The sequence below is a fragment of the Hyperolius riggenbachi genome, chromosome 2, assembly GCF_040937935.1.
Source record: "Hyperolius riggenbachi isolate aHypRig1 chromosome 2, aHypRig1.pri, whole genome shotgun sequence".
In the NCBI taxonomy this organism is placed as follows: Eukaryota; Metazoa; Chordata; class Amphibia; order Anura; family Hyperoliidae; genus Hyperolius; species Hyperolius riggenbachi.
The window spans coordinates 329159059-329178782 of record NC_090647.1 but is presented as its reverse complement, the minus strand read 5'-3'; the positions used below and the strand labels follow the sequence as shown (position 1 = coordinate 329178782).

Below are 19724 nucleotides of genomic sequence, written 5' to 3'. Positions count from 1 at the left end.
AAGATCAGTATCTGCAAAAGATCTGTTCCTGCAAAAGATCCGTTCCTGCAAAATGCATTCATAGTCTATGATATCTGCAGATCATCATACACACCTTGTTTACCCACTTGCCGACCGCGCACTCATAACGCGCGTCGGCAAAGTGGCAGCTGCAGGACCAGCGACGCAGATCTGCGTCGCCGGCTGCAGGCTAATTAATCAGGAAGCAGCCGCTCACGCGAGCGGCTGCTTCCTGTCAATTCACGGCGGGGGGCTCCGTGAATAGCCTGCGGGCCGCCGATCGCAGCTCGCAGGCTAAATGTAAACACGCGGAAATAATCCGCTTTGTTTACATTTGGACAACGCTGCTAACCGTAGCAGCGTTGTACCAGATCAGCGATCCCCAGCCAATCAGCGGCCGGGGATCGCTGTCACATGACAGGCAGGAGCCTATTAGAGGCTGCACAGGACAGATCCGTTCCTGTGCAGCCTCCGATCTCTGGGGAAGGGAGGGAGGAGAGGGGGAATCCTGCGGTGGAGGGGGCTTTGAGGTGCCCCCCCCCCCCCCGCCAGCCACACACAGGCAGGAGCGATCAGACCCCCCCAGCACATCATCCCCCTAGTGGGGAAAAAAGGGGGGCGATCTTGTCGCTCTGCCTGGTGTGATCTGCAGATGATTGTCTGATCTGCAGATGAATGTCAGTTAAACAAGGTGTGTATGATGATCTCAGACTATGAATGCAATTTGCAGGAACGGATCTTTGGCAGGAACAGATCTTTTGCAGATTCTGATCTTTTGTGTCTGTACAGCATCTGTGTGTGCAGCATCTTGCAAAGATTTTTTTCTGATGGGGAGTTCAGCTCCATAGAAAAGGTATGGCTCTCCTACTACATGAAGGGTGGTAAGATTGGTCTGTGATCTTTCACTTTCCAAAGACTATAGTCTGATGTGTGTATGAGCCTTTAGGCAAGCCAAATTAATGTGTTTCAACTTGTCTCACATATCATAGGCCCCATTCACAGTGGTCAGTTGCGTTGCAGAATTATTTTGCAAGTCAACTCACTGCCCATATAATTCTTTGGGGCTATTCACAGTAACTGATCGCGTTTTTTCTAACTCGCTGAATGCAAGTTTTTTACTAAAGTCTATGGACAGTCTCCATTGCAGTTTAGTCATAACACATGAGTAATGCAACTGACTACTGTGAACCTAGCCATACTCTTAAAATTGATCAGAAATTAAGGATTATCACAAACACACATGCACAGCCTTTCATGTTTGTACATTTATAATTGGCTATATTTAATATTAGTGCAGTGTCTTTGTTTAGAATGTGTACATGCTTTGTACTCTAACACCTGTGAACATGCCTACTAAACAGATGAGTTCTCAGAAAGCTTGCATTGTAAGATTTGTGTTTTGTTTTATTCATAGCTAGCATTTATAAGGCATCATTTTGGCACTACTTTTTCCTTTTTCCACCTATTACTTTCTCCACCAGTATTTCTTTTTACTCACACAGTAGAACACACTATTTTTGCTTTGGTTTGTAGCTCACTGAATGATTTTAGTTGGCTGAATTTGCACTGTAAATTAATTAAATCTTATTAGAAAAGTTTTTACATTCTAGAGTGAATCACACAATTTTACTGGGATCGCCCTGAGGTGTTTAGATACAGAAGGAAAAGCAGCAAAAATTGTCTGAGGCTCACTAGCATGTTTATTAAGTGAAAAAAATATATTGCACATTGATACTCTGTTAGGTCTGTTTATTCATTTAAGGTGTTTTTTTTTTTCTTCCTCTGTGGCAGGCCCGGAATTATATCCAGTCACTGCCATACATGCCGAAAATGAATTTTGAAGATGTATTTCTGGGTGCCAACCCTCAAGGTAGTTGTTTTAGTTTAAAAATGTCCTCTCCTCATTTCAAATTTTTAATCTAAGATCCAAGCAGATAATTAAATATACGCAAAATTATTTGTATGCAAAATCTCTCTCATCTGCAGCTAAGCAGCACAAATTTGGCAATTGTAATCAAGCTTTCAATGTGAAACTGAGAGCTGAAAGCACGCCATTGCTTTCTGCCATGATTGACTTATGGTGTGTCCTTTTCCTGTCTATGTGCGTAGCTAAGCAGGGGTTATGTGAAGCTTCTATGAAGCCAAATTCAGCTTCTTATACTTGATATTGATATTCTTCCAGGGTAATTTAACTTGCATCTCCCAGCTTAAAGGGGTATAAAACCCTGACATAATATTCAATAAAAACATGTTTTCCTACTTTTTATATGCCATACGGTTAGCATATTTGCATTTGGGCATAAGTATTATTATTCATTTAGAAGTTACAGGTTCCCAAAAGTACAGTCTTTGAAAGCGGACTTTGTATTTTATTCATAACTGGTTTTATTCATTATGTATTGAAGGCAGACATTCTTTCTGACTGTCTGTGTCCATGAGCTACTGCACAGTCAGAAAATGTGTCACATTCCTCACTTGTTTTCTTTGCACTGAACTTTCAAATCCTGTGTGTAACCCTTTGAATGCTGTTCTAGTAAAAAAAAAATATGCTGGTTGTATATAATATGCTATTAATAATTTTTAAGAGCAAAGAAGAAATGCTGGGTTTCATTCCGCTTTAAAGCTGACCCGAAGCCTGTAATAAAAAAAAATAAATGTTTCACTTACCTGGGGCTTCTGCCAGCCCCCTGCAGCTGCCATGTGCCCCGAGTCGGTTCACTTTTTCTTACCAGTTTACAAGTCTTCTCCACTGCGCCTACACAGTCCTGGCCGCGAGTCCATTGCCGGAAGCGTCCTGCACGGGCACAGTACAAGAAAATCTCTACTGCGCCAGCACAGTACACTCCCAACAAGGTTGCGCATTGCCAGGGCCGCACAGGTGCAGTGGACAGCGACTGCCAGAGCCAAAAGAGCTGCGGCGGGGGACCGGAGGATAGTTTGGTAACATCATGGGCACAGGGCAGCTGCAGGGGGCTGGCAGAAGCCCCAGGTAAATGACTTTTTTTTTTTCCTTCAGGTTTCCTTTTAACCACCCTGGCGTTCTATTGATTGCGGCAGGGTGGCTGCGCAGCACTATTTATTTATTTTTTATTTTTTTTAAATCATGTAGCTAGCCTAGCGCTAGCTACATGAGAGCCGTTGAGCAGCGGCATACCCCCGCCCCTTCCGATCACCTCAGCCGATCAGAGCAAACAGGTAATCCCATTTAGAATGGGATTTCCTGTTTGGCTTCCCTCGTCGCCATGGTGACGATCGTGATGACGTCATCGACGTCGTGACGTCGGAGGGAGTCCCGATCCACCCCTAAGCGCTGCCTGGCACTCATTGGCCAGGCTGCGCAGGTGTCCCGGGGGGGCGTGTGATGCACCCTGTTACGCGGCGGAGCGGCGGCAATCGCGTCCAACAGTTTGAAAAAAAAAATTTGTGAAAATCGGCCCAGCAGGGCCTGAGAAATCTACCGCGGCAGTAATGGACGAGCTGAGCTCGTCATTACCGCCAAGGTGGTTAATGTCTTCTCTCCCTGCACCACTTGTCATGTGACAGCAGAACATCTGTAACTATTTGTTTAGCTGCAATAACAGTCCCATCCCTAATCTCTCCAACTCATAAGTGAGCTACTACAGCATTGAAAACCTTGTAAAAAGATATGATAAATGCTTAAATAAAAGAGGTAATTATGTGGTGAAATAATCAGAAGATGTAGTATGCCTGAAATTAAATGTTTCCGTAATTTATCATTATTTATTGGATTTATATTTTGCCATTATATTACACAGCACTGTACAATACATAATATTACAGACAATAACGGGTGACCAACACAATACAGGTAATAAGCAATAAGATACCCAACACAATACAAGTATTAAGCTATAAAGGTGGCCATACACTTATAGATTTGCAGCAGATTCGACCATCAAATAGATTTGTCAGATGCCTGTCAAGTCGAATCTGACCGGAATCTGATGTGTGCCATACACTAGGAACAGATTTCCAATAAATTTCAGAATGAAATCTATTGGAAATTGCTCTAAATGCATTACTGGACCATTAGATCCAATGCAACTCGATGGGCCATTGATCTGCTGCCAGCAGCAGATCGACCTAGATTTTCTATCCAGTCAGATCAAATTGATAGAAATCGGCCACAAATTGATCGATCAGGGAATTCGATAGAATCGATTTCTGATCGATCGATTCTATAGAAACGATCGATGGCTGAGAGCTGACTTTGTATTTTATTCATAACTGGTTTTATTCATTGTGTATTGAAGGCAGACATTCTAGAAACACTAGAAATGACTTGAAAGAAGTGCCAACAGTTAACTTTAAGTACATTGGCTACCTGGTTTCAGGCTTTCTATCAACCTGATTTATAAGGTCCAGTGTATGGGCCCCTTAAGATACACAACACAATACAGGTACTAATACAATGTCAGATCATACACTGGAGAGTTAGTCCTAAAGTACACATTATAAATGAAGACAGCTGTTACTGTCTGGATAACCCTCATATATATTTATGCAGTTTTTATTTTTTACCTTAGCTGTAGATCTCTTAGAAAAGATGCTTGTTCTAGACACAGATAAGAGGATAACTGCAGCGGAAGCCTTAGCTCATCCCTATTTTGCTCAATACCATGACCCAGAGGACGAGCCTATTGCTGAACCTTATGACCAGAGCTTTGAAAGCCGTGAGCTTGACATTGAAGAATGGAAGCGTAAGTATTCAAAACCATATACCGTATATACTCGCAAGCAAGCCGACCCGCATATAAGCCGACCCCCCCCCCCCCCCCCCCCCCACACACACACACACACACTTTTACCCGAAAAACCAGGAAAAAATGATTGACCCTCATATAAGCCGGGGGTAGGAAATGCTGGCCGCGTGATCCCCCCCAGTGTGTCCCAGTATAGCTAGTATAGTGCCCAGTATGGGTAGGTAGTGCCTTAGTATAGTGCCCAGTACAGCTAGTATAGTGCCCAGTACAGCTAGTATAGTGCCCAGTACAGCTAGTATAGTGCACAGTACAGCTAGTAAAGTGCCCAGTATAGCTAGTAAAATGCCCCAGTATAGCTAGTAAAATGCCCCAGTATAGCTAGTAAAATGCCCCAGTATAGCTAGTAAAATGCCCCAGTATAGCTAGTAAAATGCCCCAGTATAGCTAGTATAGTGCTCAGTAAAGCCAGTATAGTGCTCAGTATAGCCAGTATCGTGCTCAGTATAGCTAGTATAGTGCTCAGTATAGCCAGTATAGTGTCCAGTATAGCCAGTAAAGTGTCCAGTATAGCTAGTAAAGTGTCCAGTATAGCTAGTAAAGTGTCCAGTATAGCTAGTAAAGTGTCCAGTATAGCTAGTAAAGTGTCCAGTATAGCTAGTAAAGTGTCCAGTATAGCTAGTAAAGTGTCCAGTATAGCTAGTAAAGTGTCCAGTATAGCTAGTAAAGTGTCCAGTATAGCTAGTAAAGTGTCCAGTATAGCTAGTAAAGTGTCCAGTATAGCTAGTAAAGTGTCCAGTATAGCTAGTAAAGTGTCCAGTATAGCTAGTAAAGTGTCCAGTATAGCTAGTAAAGTGTCCAGTATAGCTAGTATAGTGCCCCAGTATAGCCAGCATAGTGCCCCAGTATAGCCAGCATAGTGCCCCAGTATAGCCAGCATAGTGCCCCAGTATAGGTAGATAGTGCTCAGGGTAGGTAGGTAGGTAGTAGTCCCCCCCCCCCCCCCCCCCGGCCGCCGCCACTGCTGCTATTACCTTACCGGCGGCCTCTAATATTCCCATCTCCGTCTCTCCGTGCAGGCATGTAGATAGTTCGCAGCAGCTCGCCCTACGGCGGCTGCTGTGTGATGACGGAGGAAGCGTAGAGAGCGGCTTCCTGTAGCGGCGATATGTTTCGCCGTTACTATGGGAACCGCTCTCTCTACGCTTCCTCCGTCATCACACAGCTGCCGCCGTAGGGCGAGCTGCTGCGAACTATCTACATGCCTGCACAGAGAGACGGAGATGGGAATATTAGAGGCCGCCGGTAAGGTAATAGCGGCAGCCGGGGGGACATGACTCGCAAGCAAGCCGACCCCCCAACTTTTGGCCCACTTTTGGGGGGTCAAAAATTCGGCTTGCTTGCGAGTATATACGGTAAATGCTATCAGCTCTTTGGATTAGTCATGAGTTAATGCGCTTCTTGTGTTTACATTAGTAAAACTAATCACTAATTTACCAAGTTGCAAGATAAACAAGTAGCAACAAATGGGACTTCAAAAAGCAAATGATTAACCCACCTTTTGCCCAGTTCTGGGTATTTATCCTCACACGTTTCAGTGCTTGGATCACTGGCTCCAGTGTGTGTGCCGACGAGATCTATTGTGCAAAGATAGAGGAAAATCCTTCCATTACAGTATTGCTAACATTTTTCCAGTGTAAAAACCTCTATGCAGCTGACAGAATATCTGCATAGGTAAAGCTAGTAGTAAAGTTTGTGAATGACCTTTTTGTTTATTTAACTACAAATCATATCAAACAGCACTATAATAGACACCCTTGGTTTGGTTTCCACACCCTTTAGGGAGACTTACAATTAGAAATGGCAGTAATACAGTATGTAAAGTCTTTTTAAACGTCCCAAAAACTCAGAGTAGTACATACTAATTTAGCACTGTCCTGAAGGATAGCCTGCATGCATGTCATTCAGTTCTATCCCATCACACAGCGGTAAGCACTGGGGAAGGGAGGAGGCTGCCCACCCCATACACTACTAAAAGTTCATTGATGAACAATGCAGGGCAGTAATGAAATGGTTAGGCCTAGCCATATGGTTGGTTTACAATGAAAGCTTAAAACCTGATACATTTTAAAATCTTATATAGTTGATACCTTACCTCCTATGAAGCTGGCCAATTTTAAGCCTCTTTCCTCTCCAAGCTGTTTTCATTGTGCATCTCCCAATGCTGATATGTTCCTTTTGTTGGTGGATATAGATCAGAAATGATTGTTTGAGCTCACTGACGATAGGATAGCTGCTATCCAATTCGTTCAGAGGAATTGAATCGATCCAAAAACAGGATCGATCCAATTGATATTATGATAGAATTGAGGAATCGATCGTCCGAAGAATCATATCATTAACCACTTCCCGACCGCCTAACGCACAGAGACGGCCGGGAAGTGGAGCCCTTAAGGACCGGCTCACCCACAGAGGCGGCGGTCCATTTAAGGGCATGGGCGGAGCGATCGCGTCATCCGTGACGCGATCCTCCGCCGGCGCCTGTCACCGCTCGCTCGCCGCAACATCCCGCCGGCTATACGGAAGCGCCGGCGGGATGTTAACCCTGCGATCGCCGCATACAAAGTGTATAATACACTTTGTAATGTTTACAAAGTGTATTATACAGGCTGCCTCCTGCCCTGGTGGTCCCAGTGTCCGAGGGACCACCAGGGCAGGCTGCAGCCACCCTAGTCTGCACCCAAGCACACTGATTTCTCCCCCCCCTGCCCCAGATCGCCCACAGCACCCATCAGACCCCCCCTGCCCACCCCCCAGACCCCTGTTTGCACCCAATCACCCCCCTAATCACCCATCAATCACTCCCTGTCACTATCTGTCAACGCTATTTTTTTTTTATCCCCCCCCCTGCTCCCTCCTGATCACCCCCCACCCCTCAGATTCTCCCCAGACCCCCCCCCCCCCAGACCACCCCCCTCTGTTTACTGTATGCATCTATCCCCCTGATCACCTGTCAATCACCCGTCAATCACCCCCTGTCACTGCCACCCATCAATCAGCCCCTAACCTGCCCCTTGCGGGCAATCTGATCACCCCCCCCACACCAATAGATCGCCCACAGATCCGACATCGGATCACCTCCCAAATCCATTGTTTACATCTATTCTCTCCTCTAAACACCCACTAATTACCCATCAATCACCCCCTATCACCACCTGTCACTGTTACCCATCAGATTAGACCCTTGCGGGCACCCAATCGCCCGCCCACACGCTCAGATTGCCCTCAAACCCCCCCTTATCGATTCGCCAGTGCATTATTTACATCCGTTCTTCCCTGTAATAACCCACTGATCACCTGTCAATCACCTGCCAATCACCTATCACCCATCAATCACCCCCTGTCACCCCCTGTCACTGCCACCCATCAATCAGCCCCTAACCTGCCCCTTGCGGGCAATCTGATCACCCACCCACACCATTAGATCGCCCGCAAACCCGCCGTCAGATTACCTCCCAAATGTATCGTTTACATCTGTTATCTTCTCTAAACACCCACTAATTACCCATCAATCACCCATCAATCACCCCCTATCACCACCTGTCACTTTTACCTATCAGATCAGACCCTAATCTGCCCCCCCCCCCCCCTATCAATTCGCCAGTGCATTAATTACATCTGTCCTTCCCTGTAATAACCCACTGATCACCTGTCAATCACCTATCACCCCCTGTCACTGCCACCCAACAATCAGCCCCTAACCTGCCCCTTGCGGGCAATCTGATCACCCACCCACACCAATAGATCGCCCGCAGATCCGACATCAGATCACCACCCAAGCGCAGCGTTTACATCTATTCTCTCCTCTAAACACCCACTAATTACCCATCAATCACTCCCTATCACCACCTGTCACTGTTACCTATCAGATCAGACCCTAATCTGCCCCTTGCGGGCACCCAATCACCCGCCTACACGCTCAGATTGCCCTCAGACCCCCCCTTATCAATTCGCCAGTGCAATATTTACATCTGTTCTCCCCTGTAATAACCCACTGATTACCTGTCAATCACCTATCAATCACCCATCAATCACCCCCTGTCACTGCCACCCATCAATCACCCCCTGTCACTGCCACCCATCAATCACCCGCTGTCACTGCCACCCATCAATCAGCCCCTAACCTGCCCCTTGCGGGCAAACTGATCACCCACCCACACCAATAGATCGCCCGCAGATCCGACATCATCAGATCACCACCCAAGCGCAGTGTTTCCATCTATTCTCTACCCTAAACACCCACTAATTACCCATCAATCACCCCCTGTCACTGCTACCTATCAGATTAGACCCCTATCTGCCCCTAGGGCACTCAATCACCCGCCCACACCCTCAGAATGCCCTCAGACCCCAGCCCTGATCACCTCGCCAGTGCATTGCTTGCATCTATTCCCCCCTCTAATCACACCTTGAGACACCCATCAATCACCTCCTGTCACCCCCTAGCACACCTACCCATCAGATCAGGCCCCAATTTGCCCTGTGTGGGCTCCTGATCACTCGGCCAAACCCTCAGACCCCCTTCCGATCACCTCCCCAGTGCATTGATTGCATCTATTTTCCCCTCTAACCACCCCCTGAGAACACCCATCAATCACCTCCTGTCACCCCCCTAGCACTCCTATCCATCAGATCAGGCCCAATACAACCTGTCATCTACAACCTGTCATCTAAAAGGCCACCCCGCTTATGACCGGTTCCACAAAATTCGCCCCCTCATAGACCACCTGTCATCAAAATTTGCAGATGCTTATACCCCTGAACAGTCATTTTGAGACATTTGGTTTCCAGACTACTCACGGTTTTGGGCCTGTAAAATGCCAGGGCGGTATAGGAACCCCACAAGTGACCCCATTTTAGAAAAAAAAGACACCCCAAGGTATTCTGTTAGGTGTATGACGAGTTCATAGAAGATTTTATTTTTTGTCAAAAGTTAGCGGAAATTAATTTTTATTGGTTTTTTTTTCACAAAGTGTCATTTTTCACTAACTTGTGACAAAAAATAAAAATCTTCTATGAACTCGCCATACACCTAACGGAATACCTTGGGGTGTCTTCTTTCTAAAATGGGGTCACTTGTGGGGTTCCTATACTGCCCTGGCATTTTAGGGGCCCTAAACCGCGAGGAGTAGTCTAGAAAACAAATGCTTCAAAATGACCTGTGAATAGGACGTTGGGCCCCTTAGCGCACCTAGGCTGCAAAAAAGTGTCACACATGTGGTACCGCCGTACTCAGGAAAAGTAGTATAATGTGTTTTGGGGTGTATTTTTACACATACCCATGCTGGGTGGGAGAAATTTCTATGTAAATGGACAATTGTGTGTAAAAAAATCAAACAATTGTCATTTACAGAGATATTTCTCCCACTTAGCATGGGTATGTGTAAAAATACACCCCAAAACGCATTATACTACTTCTCCTGAGTACAGCGGTACCACATGTGTGGCACTTTTTTACACCCTAAGTACGCTAAGGGGCCCAAAGTCCAATGAGTACCTTTAGGATTTCACAGGTCATTTTGCGACATTTGGTTTCAAGACTACTCCTCACGGTTTAGGGCCCCTAAAATGCCAGGGCAGTATAGGAACCCCACAAATGACCCCATTTTAGAAAGAAGACACCCAAAGGTATTCCGTACGGAGTATGGTGAGTTCATAGAAGATTTTATTTTTTGTCACAAGTTAGCGGAAAATGACACTTTGTGAAAAAAAACTATTAAAATCAATTTCCGCTAACTTGTGACAAAAAAATAAAAACTTCTATGAACTCACCATACTCCGTACGGAATACCTTTGGGTGTCTTCTTTCTAGAATGGGGTCATTTGTGGGGCTCCTATACTGCCCTGGCATTTTAGGGGCCCTAAGCCGTGAGGAGTAGTCTTGAAACAAAAATGACCTGTGAAATCCTAAAGGTACTCATTGGACTTTGGGCCCCTTAGTGCAGTTAGGGTGCAAAAAAGTGCCACACGTGGTATCGCCGTACTCGGGAGAAGTAGTACAATGTGTTTTGGGGTGTATTTTTACACATACCCATGCTGGGTGGGAGAAATACCTCTGTAAATGACAATCTTTTGATTTTTTTACACACAATTGTCCATTTACAGAGGTATTTCTCCCACCCAGCATGGGTATGTGTAAAAATACACCCCAAAACACATTGTACTACTTCTCCCGAGTATGGCGATACCACATGTGTGGCACTTTTTTGCACCCTAACTGCGCTAAAGGGCCCAAAGTCCAATGAGTACCTTTAGGATTTCACAGGTCATTTTGAGAAATTTCGTTTCAAGACTACTCCTCACGGTTTAGGGCCCCTAAAATGCCAGGGCAGTATAGGAACCCCACAAAAGACCCCATTTTAGAAAGAAGACACCCCAAGGTATTCCGTTAGGAGTATGGTGAGTTCATAGATTTTATTTTTTGTCAAAAGTTAGCGGAAATTGATTTTAATTGTGTTTTTTCACAAAGTGTCATTTTCCGCTAACTTGTGACAAAAAATAAAATCTTCTATGAACTCGCCATACTACTAACGGAATACCTTGGGGTGTCTTCTTTCTAAAATGGGGTCATTTGTGGGGTTCCTATACTGCCCTGGCATTTTAGGGGCCCTAAACCGTGAGGAGTAGTCTTGAAACGAAATTTCTCAAAATGACCTGTGAAATCCTAAAGGTACTCATTGGACTTTGGGCCCTTTAGCGCAGTTAGGGTGCAAAAAAGTGCCACACATGTGGTATCGCCGTACTCAGGAGAAGTAGTATAATGTGTTTTGTGGTGTATTTTTACACATACCCATGCTGAGTGGGAGAAATATCTCTGTAAATGGACAATTGTGTGTAAAAAAAATTAACAAATTGTCATTTACAGAGATATTTCTCCCACCCAGCATGGGTATGTGTAAAAATACACACCAAAACACATTATACTACTTCTCCTGAGTACGGCAATACCACATGTGTGGCACTTTTTTGCAGCCTAACTGCGCTAAGGGGTCCAAAGTCCAATGAGCACCTTTAGGCTTTACAGGGGTGCTTACAATTTAGCACCCCACAAATGATCCCATTTTGGAAAGTAGACCCTTCAAGGTATTCAGAGAGGGGCATGGTGAGTCCGTGGCAGATTTCATTCTTTTTTTGTCGCAAGTTAGAAGAAATGGAAACTTTTTTTTTTTTTTTTTCTCACAAAGTGTCATTTTCCGCTTACTTGTGACAAAAAATAATATCTTCTATGAACTCACTATGCCTCTCAGTGAATACTTTGGGATGTCTTCTTTCCAAAATGGGGTCATTTGGGGGGTATTTATACTATCCTGGAATTCTAGCCCCTCATGAAACATGACAGGGGGTCAGAAAAGTCAGAGATGCTTGAAAATGGGAAAATTCACTTTTTGCACCATAGTTTGTAAACGCTATAACTTTTACCCAAACCAATAAATATACACTGAATGGGGTTTTTTTAATCAAAAACATGTTTGTCCACATTTTTCGCGCTGCATGTATACAGAAATTTTACTTTATTTGAAAAATGTCAGCACAGAAAGTTAAAAAAATCATTTTTTTGCCAAAATTCATGTCTTTTTTGATGAATATAATAAAAAGTAAAAATCGCAGGAGCAATCAAATAGCACCAAAAGAAAGCTTTATTAGTGACAAGAAAAGGAGCCAAAATTCATTTAGGTGGTAGGTTGTATGAGCGAGCAATAAACCGTGAAAGCTGCAGTGGTCTGAATGGAAAAAAAGTGGCCGGTCCTTAAGGGGTAGAAAGCCCTAGGTCCTCAAGTGGTTAATGGCCACCTTTAAAAAGATGAATTCTGAAAAAGAGCATTTAATACCATTACAGAACTCTAAGTAATATCCAGTGATCTTACAAGGCCATGTGTGTATTTAATGTGATTATTTACTGCATTTTATATCTGTGCATAGGCTTAACGTATGAAGAAGTAATTCGATTTGAACCTCCGCCACTGGACTCTGATGAAATGGAATCTTGAAGTTGTTGCAAAGGTGTTCTTACCGCTGTGAAGATGATGGTGGAGGGCTCTTGTTTTCCACCTTCAGCTGTCATAAAAGTGCCTATCAGACTGTGGATCTGAGTGACTTACATATATACATCTCTCTATATATTTTTTTTCCTTTACTACGGAGAGTTATTTATATGGAATCCACTGTTGTTGCATGTGCCCCCTACTCCAACTGCCTGTCACTTCTTCACAAGTACGTTATTTCATCCTCTGCACTTGCAGTATGATCTGTGCCACCGATGATTTAGGAAATAACTGTTGAACAGCTTTATTCAGTGCTCCTTATGTCTTAACATTTGTGGATTTTAAAGGGGATATAAAGACAGACCAGATATGGCATACCTAATCACTGCTTTTGTGAATGATGAGCAATGGAGTAGTATTTTATTTTTTTCAAACCCATTTATTTTGAGCTGTGGATATTGTATTATGTGGGAGAATATATGACCTGAATTTCTTTAAAAAAAAATCTTTTATCAAGTGAATATTTGTGAATACAGAGCCATTTAACAAAATCGCAGCTGTTATGTCCATTGTCTTCTGCAGCAACATTGTAAAGGATTGTATTGTGAAAAGATTTATAATTTGCATAAACTTGAATGAGAAATGTTATGAATACTTCAAGGCATGGGTGGACAGATGCTGACAGAATTCAGGAACCAATCAGTTTAATCGAGGAGTCAGCCACTACTTTAAAAATGGGCAGGTAGCCAATCATGCAACTCACAACACTAGAAATGACTTGAAAGAAGTGCCAACAGTTAACTTTAAGTACATTGGCTACCTGGTTTCAGGCTTTTTATCAACCTGATTTATAAGGTCCAGTAGTAAATTACATTTGTAGATGGGCAACACTCCAAGGTACTCGGTTATGATTGTTCTTTTTCTTTTCCCCTCTTTATTTGGCTTCTTTGACCATGCAAGATTTAATTTAATACCATATGAGGCTGAAATCCACAGCAGTCAAATGCCAGCTTTCTTTTTTTTGTAAGATGACCATACACCATACAGTCTTTATTGTGCAATTTTGAGGAATCTTATCACATCTATGTAATATAATTGTGTTGGTAGGCCCACATACTACATGTGTGGTAGAATTCACTAGACCGTCAAGAAGGTATGGTGCATGACAGACTTTAGGCTGTAGACACAGTATGTGCTCTTTCTGAAAACTTTTCTGGCCATCAGAGCTTTCTGAGTGTTTTTTTTTTTTTTTTTTTAATTCTCCCATTGACTCGCAGTAAAATTGCTGCGATTGCAATTTTTCAAAAAATCACGATCGCTGCAAATTTAATGCAAGTCAATGGGAACAGTTTTTTAAATGCTCAGAAAAGCTCTCAGAAAGCGCTCATAGGGTGTCTACGGCCTCAGTCACAAGAGCAGCTAATGATTGCTCATTGGTTGCTACGGATTATAGTAACTTAGATACTGTCCTCGTTCCATGAAACATTGCCCTAAATAAAGATGTTGAGCTTGTCTGAACTGCACTTACTAGAGGGATTGCCATTTCAAATACTCCAAAATGAGAGTACATTCACATTGTAAAATGCATAAAGCTTAAGTATATGATATGATTTTTATGTAAAACTAGAAAGACTATCATTGAAAAAATATAGATCTATTTATGTTTACTCTAAATAATAGTACTGTTAAATGGTAATATTCATATACATTTGTTTACGGTTTTACTCTTTAAAATTGTAGAATTTGTTTTTTTTTTTTGCTTATGAACTCTTTCTTAATTTTCTCCTAAAATATCTACATGCTGGTTCAAAATCAAAAAAGGCCAAATCCATTGGCAAACTGTCAATTTTCCTTAAAGTGTAACTGAGATCTGGCAAAAGAAAGAAATTATACATATTTGGGGCTTCCTCCAGCCCACTTCAGGCTAATCGGTCCCTCAGTCTTCCTTCGCAGCCTTGATCCTCCTCTAGGCGGCCTGGTAATTCTGCCAGTCGGCGCAGTCTGGCCATGTGCGCTCCCTTGTCGTGCTCCCATGGCTGTGAGCGCTCTGAGCAGGTGCTGAACTCTCCTGGCAACTAGGGCAAGCGCGACCAGGCTGTACATGCGCAGTACACCACGACTTTCGCAATTACTGGATGCCTAGCAGAAAATCCAGGCGGCGTGGGAGATGGTGAGGGACTAGTCACCCCGAGGGAGGCTGGAGGAAGCCCCAGGTAGCTATAATTTATTTCTTTTGCCAGATCTTAGGTTTCCTTTAAAGATTATAGAAGATTCTTTCATGTGCGCAAAATATTATTGCTTGAAATTTCAGGCAATGGTTTGTTTTGGTATAAACATTTGTTTATACCAAAATTGTGGTCTACCTAGTGCACTTTGTATTATTCCCTGTCTCTACTTTTATCTAAAGGGCTGTTATAACTGGGAAGGCAGAATTATGGTTAAGGTCCCCATATGACCCTTTTGCTTCAGGCAGCTTCCTTGGGGAATTTAGCATTGCTAAAGTCAGGGATCACCTACAGGCATATATGACCTTTTGGGTGTTGCCACCATCCTGGGCACCTCAACCCAACTTCCTCAGGACCCACATTCTGTGCTCTGTGGACTGGCAGTTTGAGCAAGTTTGTAGAAATGGAGAAAGAATCACCTATGCGTGGGGGAGGGGGGGTGTTGGTGCGCAATTCTTCCATTCTCAAACCTACATCTAAAGCAATTGTCTAAAAAGCTGGCTCAGAGAGGGTGATTCACCTTTAAAAGTGTATGAGATAGTCAGCACATGAATAAGCAACCATGCAATCACAGTTATGTAAGGGAGCCTCAACCAAGACTTGCTCCATACCCAACCACACTATTTGTCTTTTAGCTGCTTGAAAACTGTAATCATGAGACAGCACTAATTTTCAGGCAAGTTTAATCTTTACTATTCTGTTCAATGTGAATGATTTTGATGATACAAAAACCCACTCCTAGTTTTGGGGTTAAGTAAGCCATAGTCAGTATTTACAATTGTTTTCTCTTTTGTAAGAGGGCTATGCAGTTTTTATTTTTGCTTTGTTTATTACAGGACCAGAGACCAGACCTTGGTGACCTTCATATGTCTGTCTAGTCATTGCTGAGCTGCAGCTGTTACGTCTGTGCTTTGGCCAGGGCTATGTCACTCCAGTCCCTCAGTTTCACTTAACCATTAATTTATAATTTAGTATTCTATTCTTTAATTATATAATTTGTGCGTGAATGACTGCACTTAAAGATTGGAGTAATCATAGCCAGCACTTCCATAGGGGTAAACTGGGCAGCTGCTGAATCCCCCAGGTCTCAACCCAGCTTTGTTTTCGGCATTGTAATTCTTTACCTGTCCCAGCTGGCACGCTCCTTAATTAGGACTTCACACTGTGTAAATGCATTTTAAGCATCAGGGATTTGAAAAGCTTGTGCTAATGTAATACTGTGTGATTTTTTTTTTTTTTTTTTAAATCATATCACTCAAGTGAGAGCATACACATAGCATTACATTAGCAAGAGCTTGCAAGTGATTGCAGTGTGAACCACCCTAAGTCTATGGCCCTTTGTGTTCCTGTCTCAACCCCCGCCAGTCACATTTTCTCAGTGGGGTGTTATATTACATAACATGCGCCGGGTCACGGAGGAGAGAGGCCCCTGCGAGGATGAAGGTAGGTACGCATGGAACAAGGGACCAATGGAGGAGTGTGGCAGCCAGGATAGGGGAGTTGCTACACTGGCAAAAATTTAGCAGGGACCCTAAGGACCACAATTAAGTTTTTTTATTTTTGGGGGGGGGGGGGGGATGTTAGTATCTGGATTGCCTCATGTTAATTTTGCCCAGGGGCCCCATTGTAACTAGAACCTGGCCCTGGGAGTCATACTGCCCTCCATTACATATTGAACACTAAAAGCACTGCAACCAAGCACACCTTGAGCTATTTGTGGATACTGAGCTTCTGGCACAGGTCTTCCTCATTGCTGAGAGTGAGACTTCTAATTGTCACCTCCAAATTATCAATTTATCTGCTTAGCATTACCAAGACTATTGGCTTGAATCTCCTTGTAGAACATCTGATCTCATGAGAAGAACAAATTGCCCCATAAATGTATCCCCGGAGTACTGCAAACCCAAATACTATTATAGGACTTCAGATTTTTTGTTTTATCTTTTCACCATAGATGCAGGAGAAAAACTTAGTGTAAATCTATAATTACATATTTAAGAGTTTCAATAGGGTCGTTCAATAGCTCTACCAAACTGTAAATCGGTGAGAATCTTTTTTTTTTTTTTTTTTTTTTTTTTTTTCCCTATAAGTACATCTGCTTAGCCTTGCCTGCACTAAATCACCTTTTCTAAAACCACACACAAGTGAGGTCTATTACACATTCAAACACAATCAAATAACTGTCACGGCACTACAACTACTGACTGCCAGTAACAGAGCTATGAATATGCATTAATGAGCATATGTATTACTGTAGAGGAAACAGAAGAAATGATCATTCAGTGAAACCTGGCCCCAAATGGGATCAGGGGTCCCAATGGGAGTTAACTGAGAAAAGCCAGCCAATCAGACTTTAATTCATATTTGTACTCTTAAATATTGCCATATATTGGTAGATAGCAGCCCAATCTAGCAATTGGTCAGTTACTTATTAATCTGAAATTAATTAGACAGTAGCAATCAATTTACCTTGCACCACTTGATTGTACTCTACAAAAGTAAGCAGTAGGGTCTCTGCCTGGATGGCAACCTCCAGATGCATATCAAGTATCCTATGAACCCCTTGTAACAGGACTGCTGGAGCATGTCAACTAGTATTTAGTTTGAGAGTGTACATGGTCTTACCCATGAAGCCCTAAGATGTTTACCAAAAGTTCCCTCTTTTTTGGTGTTGCATAGTGTTGGCATGCAGTATTATTTGCACCAGCTCAGCATCATACTCTGTTGCTGCAAGTATTACAGTCAAAGTGCCATCCTTAACTTCTATGCAGAGAAACTGACCATTTCAGCATTATGTTTGACAATGAGAGCTGAACAATGCTGTTCAGATTTGTATTACTGTGCTTTATTTGGACATCTACTCAGCTCGTAATGATTGCAAGTAATTTGAAAACTAAAAGACCTGTGCTTTTTAATGTCTTTTATACACACCTTTAATAACCATTTTAATTCAAGACCTTGATTCTGAATGCTAGTTGCAGTTCTTTATCAGCCGTTGAGTTTGTCATTTAAATTATGTGGACATTGGAAGTTTTCCTATGCAATGTTCTTTTTGTGAAATATCCTATAGAACTGATCTGTATGATCAGCTTACAGATAAATCTAGGATATGTAAATTCCGGTAATCTTTAGAAGTGTTTATTGATGTTTACCAAGTCAAATTTTGTAAAAAAAAAAGGGCATTTTATCTGTAAGAGGGATGACCAAACAGTTCTCTTAACATGCAAATCTCCACTATACTAGAAAAGAAAGTACATTCCTCCAATCCATATTTCAGGTGACAGTTTGGGGCTCGAGTTCTGTACAGGCGCATTGTTAGTCTGTAGGCTACGGATGTATTCTGTTAAGTAGGGCCAACGAAGTGGGAGGGTTTAGGAGAACAATGCCCTCAGCCAAGACTATAGACCAGTCTGATCTCTCACTGACACAGCGAGAGGGATCGGGCATCTGTTACACACATTCGATTCTAGGAGCCATCTGGCATGTGTACAAGGCTTAGGCCTCGAACTATTGCTTTTGTAACCAAATAGTTGATCAGCAGCTGCTAGCTTTCAATGGTTCAGTGTATTACTTTTCTGGGTCAGTAAATATTTGCATGTTAGAATTTTTGGGCTCCTCACTAATCCGTAACATGGTCATCTGTATGGTACTGATCTATTGCCACTGAAAAATATATTTTCTTCTGTATTGATTATTCTGAGTCTCTTAAGTGTGTGTACACAAGGAGCTCACCCATTGTTTCCATTGATATAGTTTCCATTAAAAAGTGACTTCCGCAGGCATACAGTCATACATTATGAACAACTGGGTCTGCAGCAGGGCTCAGCCCCGACAGATCATACCCACCAGAGCAAAACTGCAGGTATGCCACTTGTGTGCACATACTAATACCAATTGTAATGTGCCCTACCTGCCCTAAAATGGGTTGGAGATGTTTACATTGAACAGAACTACTGCACTTATATAGAAGAAACCTATTGAACTTCACAAAATTCTTCACTTTTTGCTATCTTCTTGGTCTCCTCTGTGATGGATTTGCCATAAGTAAGCACTGGTCAAATAAATCTTATTTTTAAAATCTGTAATTGTTATACTGTGTTTTATTTACATAGAAAGAAATTTGTAAAATTTCCAGAAAATCACACAATTTCCAATAAATACTGTACAATGTTGAAATATTTATCCAGCATTTTTACTTGAGCATTGCACAAGGATATATCTAAACATTAAAATTATAGACTATTTCGGGTACTGGTGGTGATTTAACATGTGAGTCTGTTTCTGTATACCATGGGTTTCCAAACCATTTTAGACTAATGCTGGGCATACACTACTTGATTTTGCCACTCTATTCCGTGCCCGATCCTTTTCTGCGCTCGATTCTGCAGGCGATCCTCTTATCTACCGCTCGCTTTTCTTATCTTTTCCCATTGTCCTCCATGCAGAATCAAGCGTGGAAACGATCGGGTGGGAGATTGGACATTTCTGTAATTATCTATCAAGCCATCTAAATGGCTCAGAATCGAGCCGTGTATTTCCAGCATTAGGGCCGGATCACTATTATTAAAATTGCTAGGGGGCTAAACTAGAAAATTTCAACATTTTGCTGATTGCTTCTAGGTACACTGTGCCTACTACAGTATATCAAATAAAATGTGGCCCAGGTCAAAAAAACCATGTACGACATACAGTCAACATGTTCCCTACAGTGAGCAACCCAGAAAAGTGAAAATACC

General features: G+C 42.7%; 1 protein-coding gene across 4 annotated transcripts in view; it reads left to right on the top strand.

Moving 5' to 3' along the window:
- Positions 1 to 19073, top strand: part of LOC137546633 (mitogen-activated protein kinase 14) — a 91469-nt gene extending 72396 nt beyond the window's left edge. For 2 of the 4 annotated variants that reach the window (XM_068269330.1, XM_068269329.1), the window contains exons 10-12: positions 1792 to 1870; positions 4548 to 4721; positions 12702 to 19073. In XM_068269330.1, the coding sequence (XP_068125431.1) occupies positions 1792 to 1870; positions 4548 to 4721; positions 12702 to 12769 (321 nt within the window). In that variant the 3' untranslated portion in view covers positions 12770 to 19073. Of the gene's footprint in view, positions 1 to 1791; positions 1874 to 4547; positions 4722 to 12701 lie in introns of all 4 variants that reach the window. The other 2 variants (XM_068269328.1, XM_068269327.1) reach the window with 1 other exon arrangement.
- The last annotated feature ends 651 nt before the right edge of the window (positions 19074 to 19724 follow it).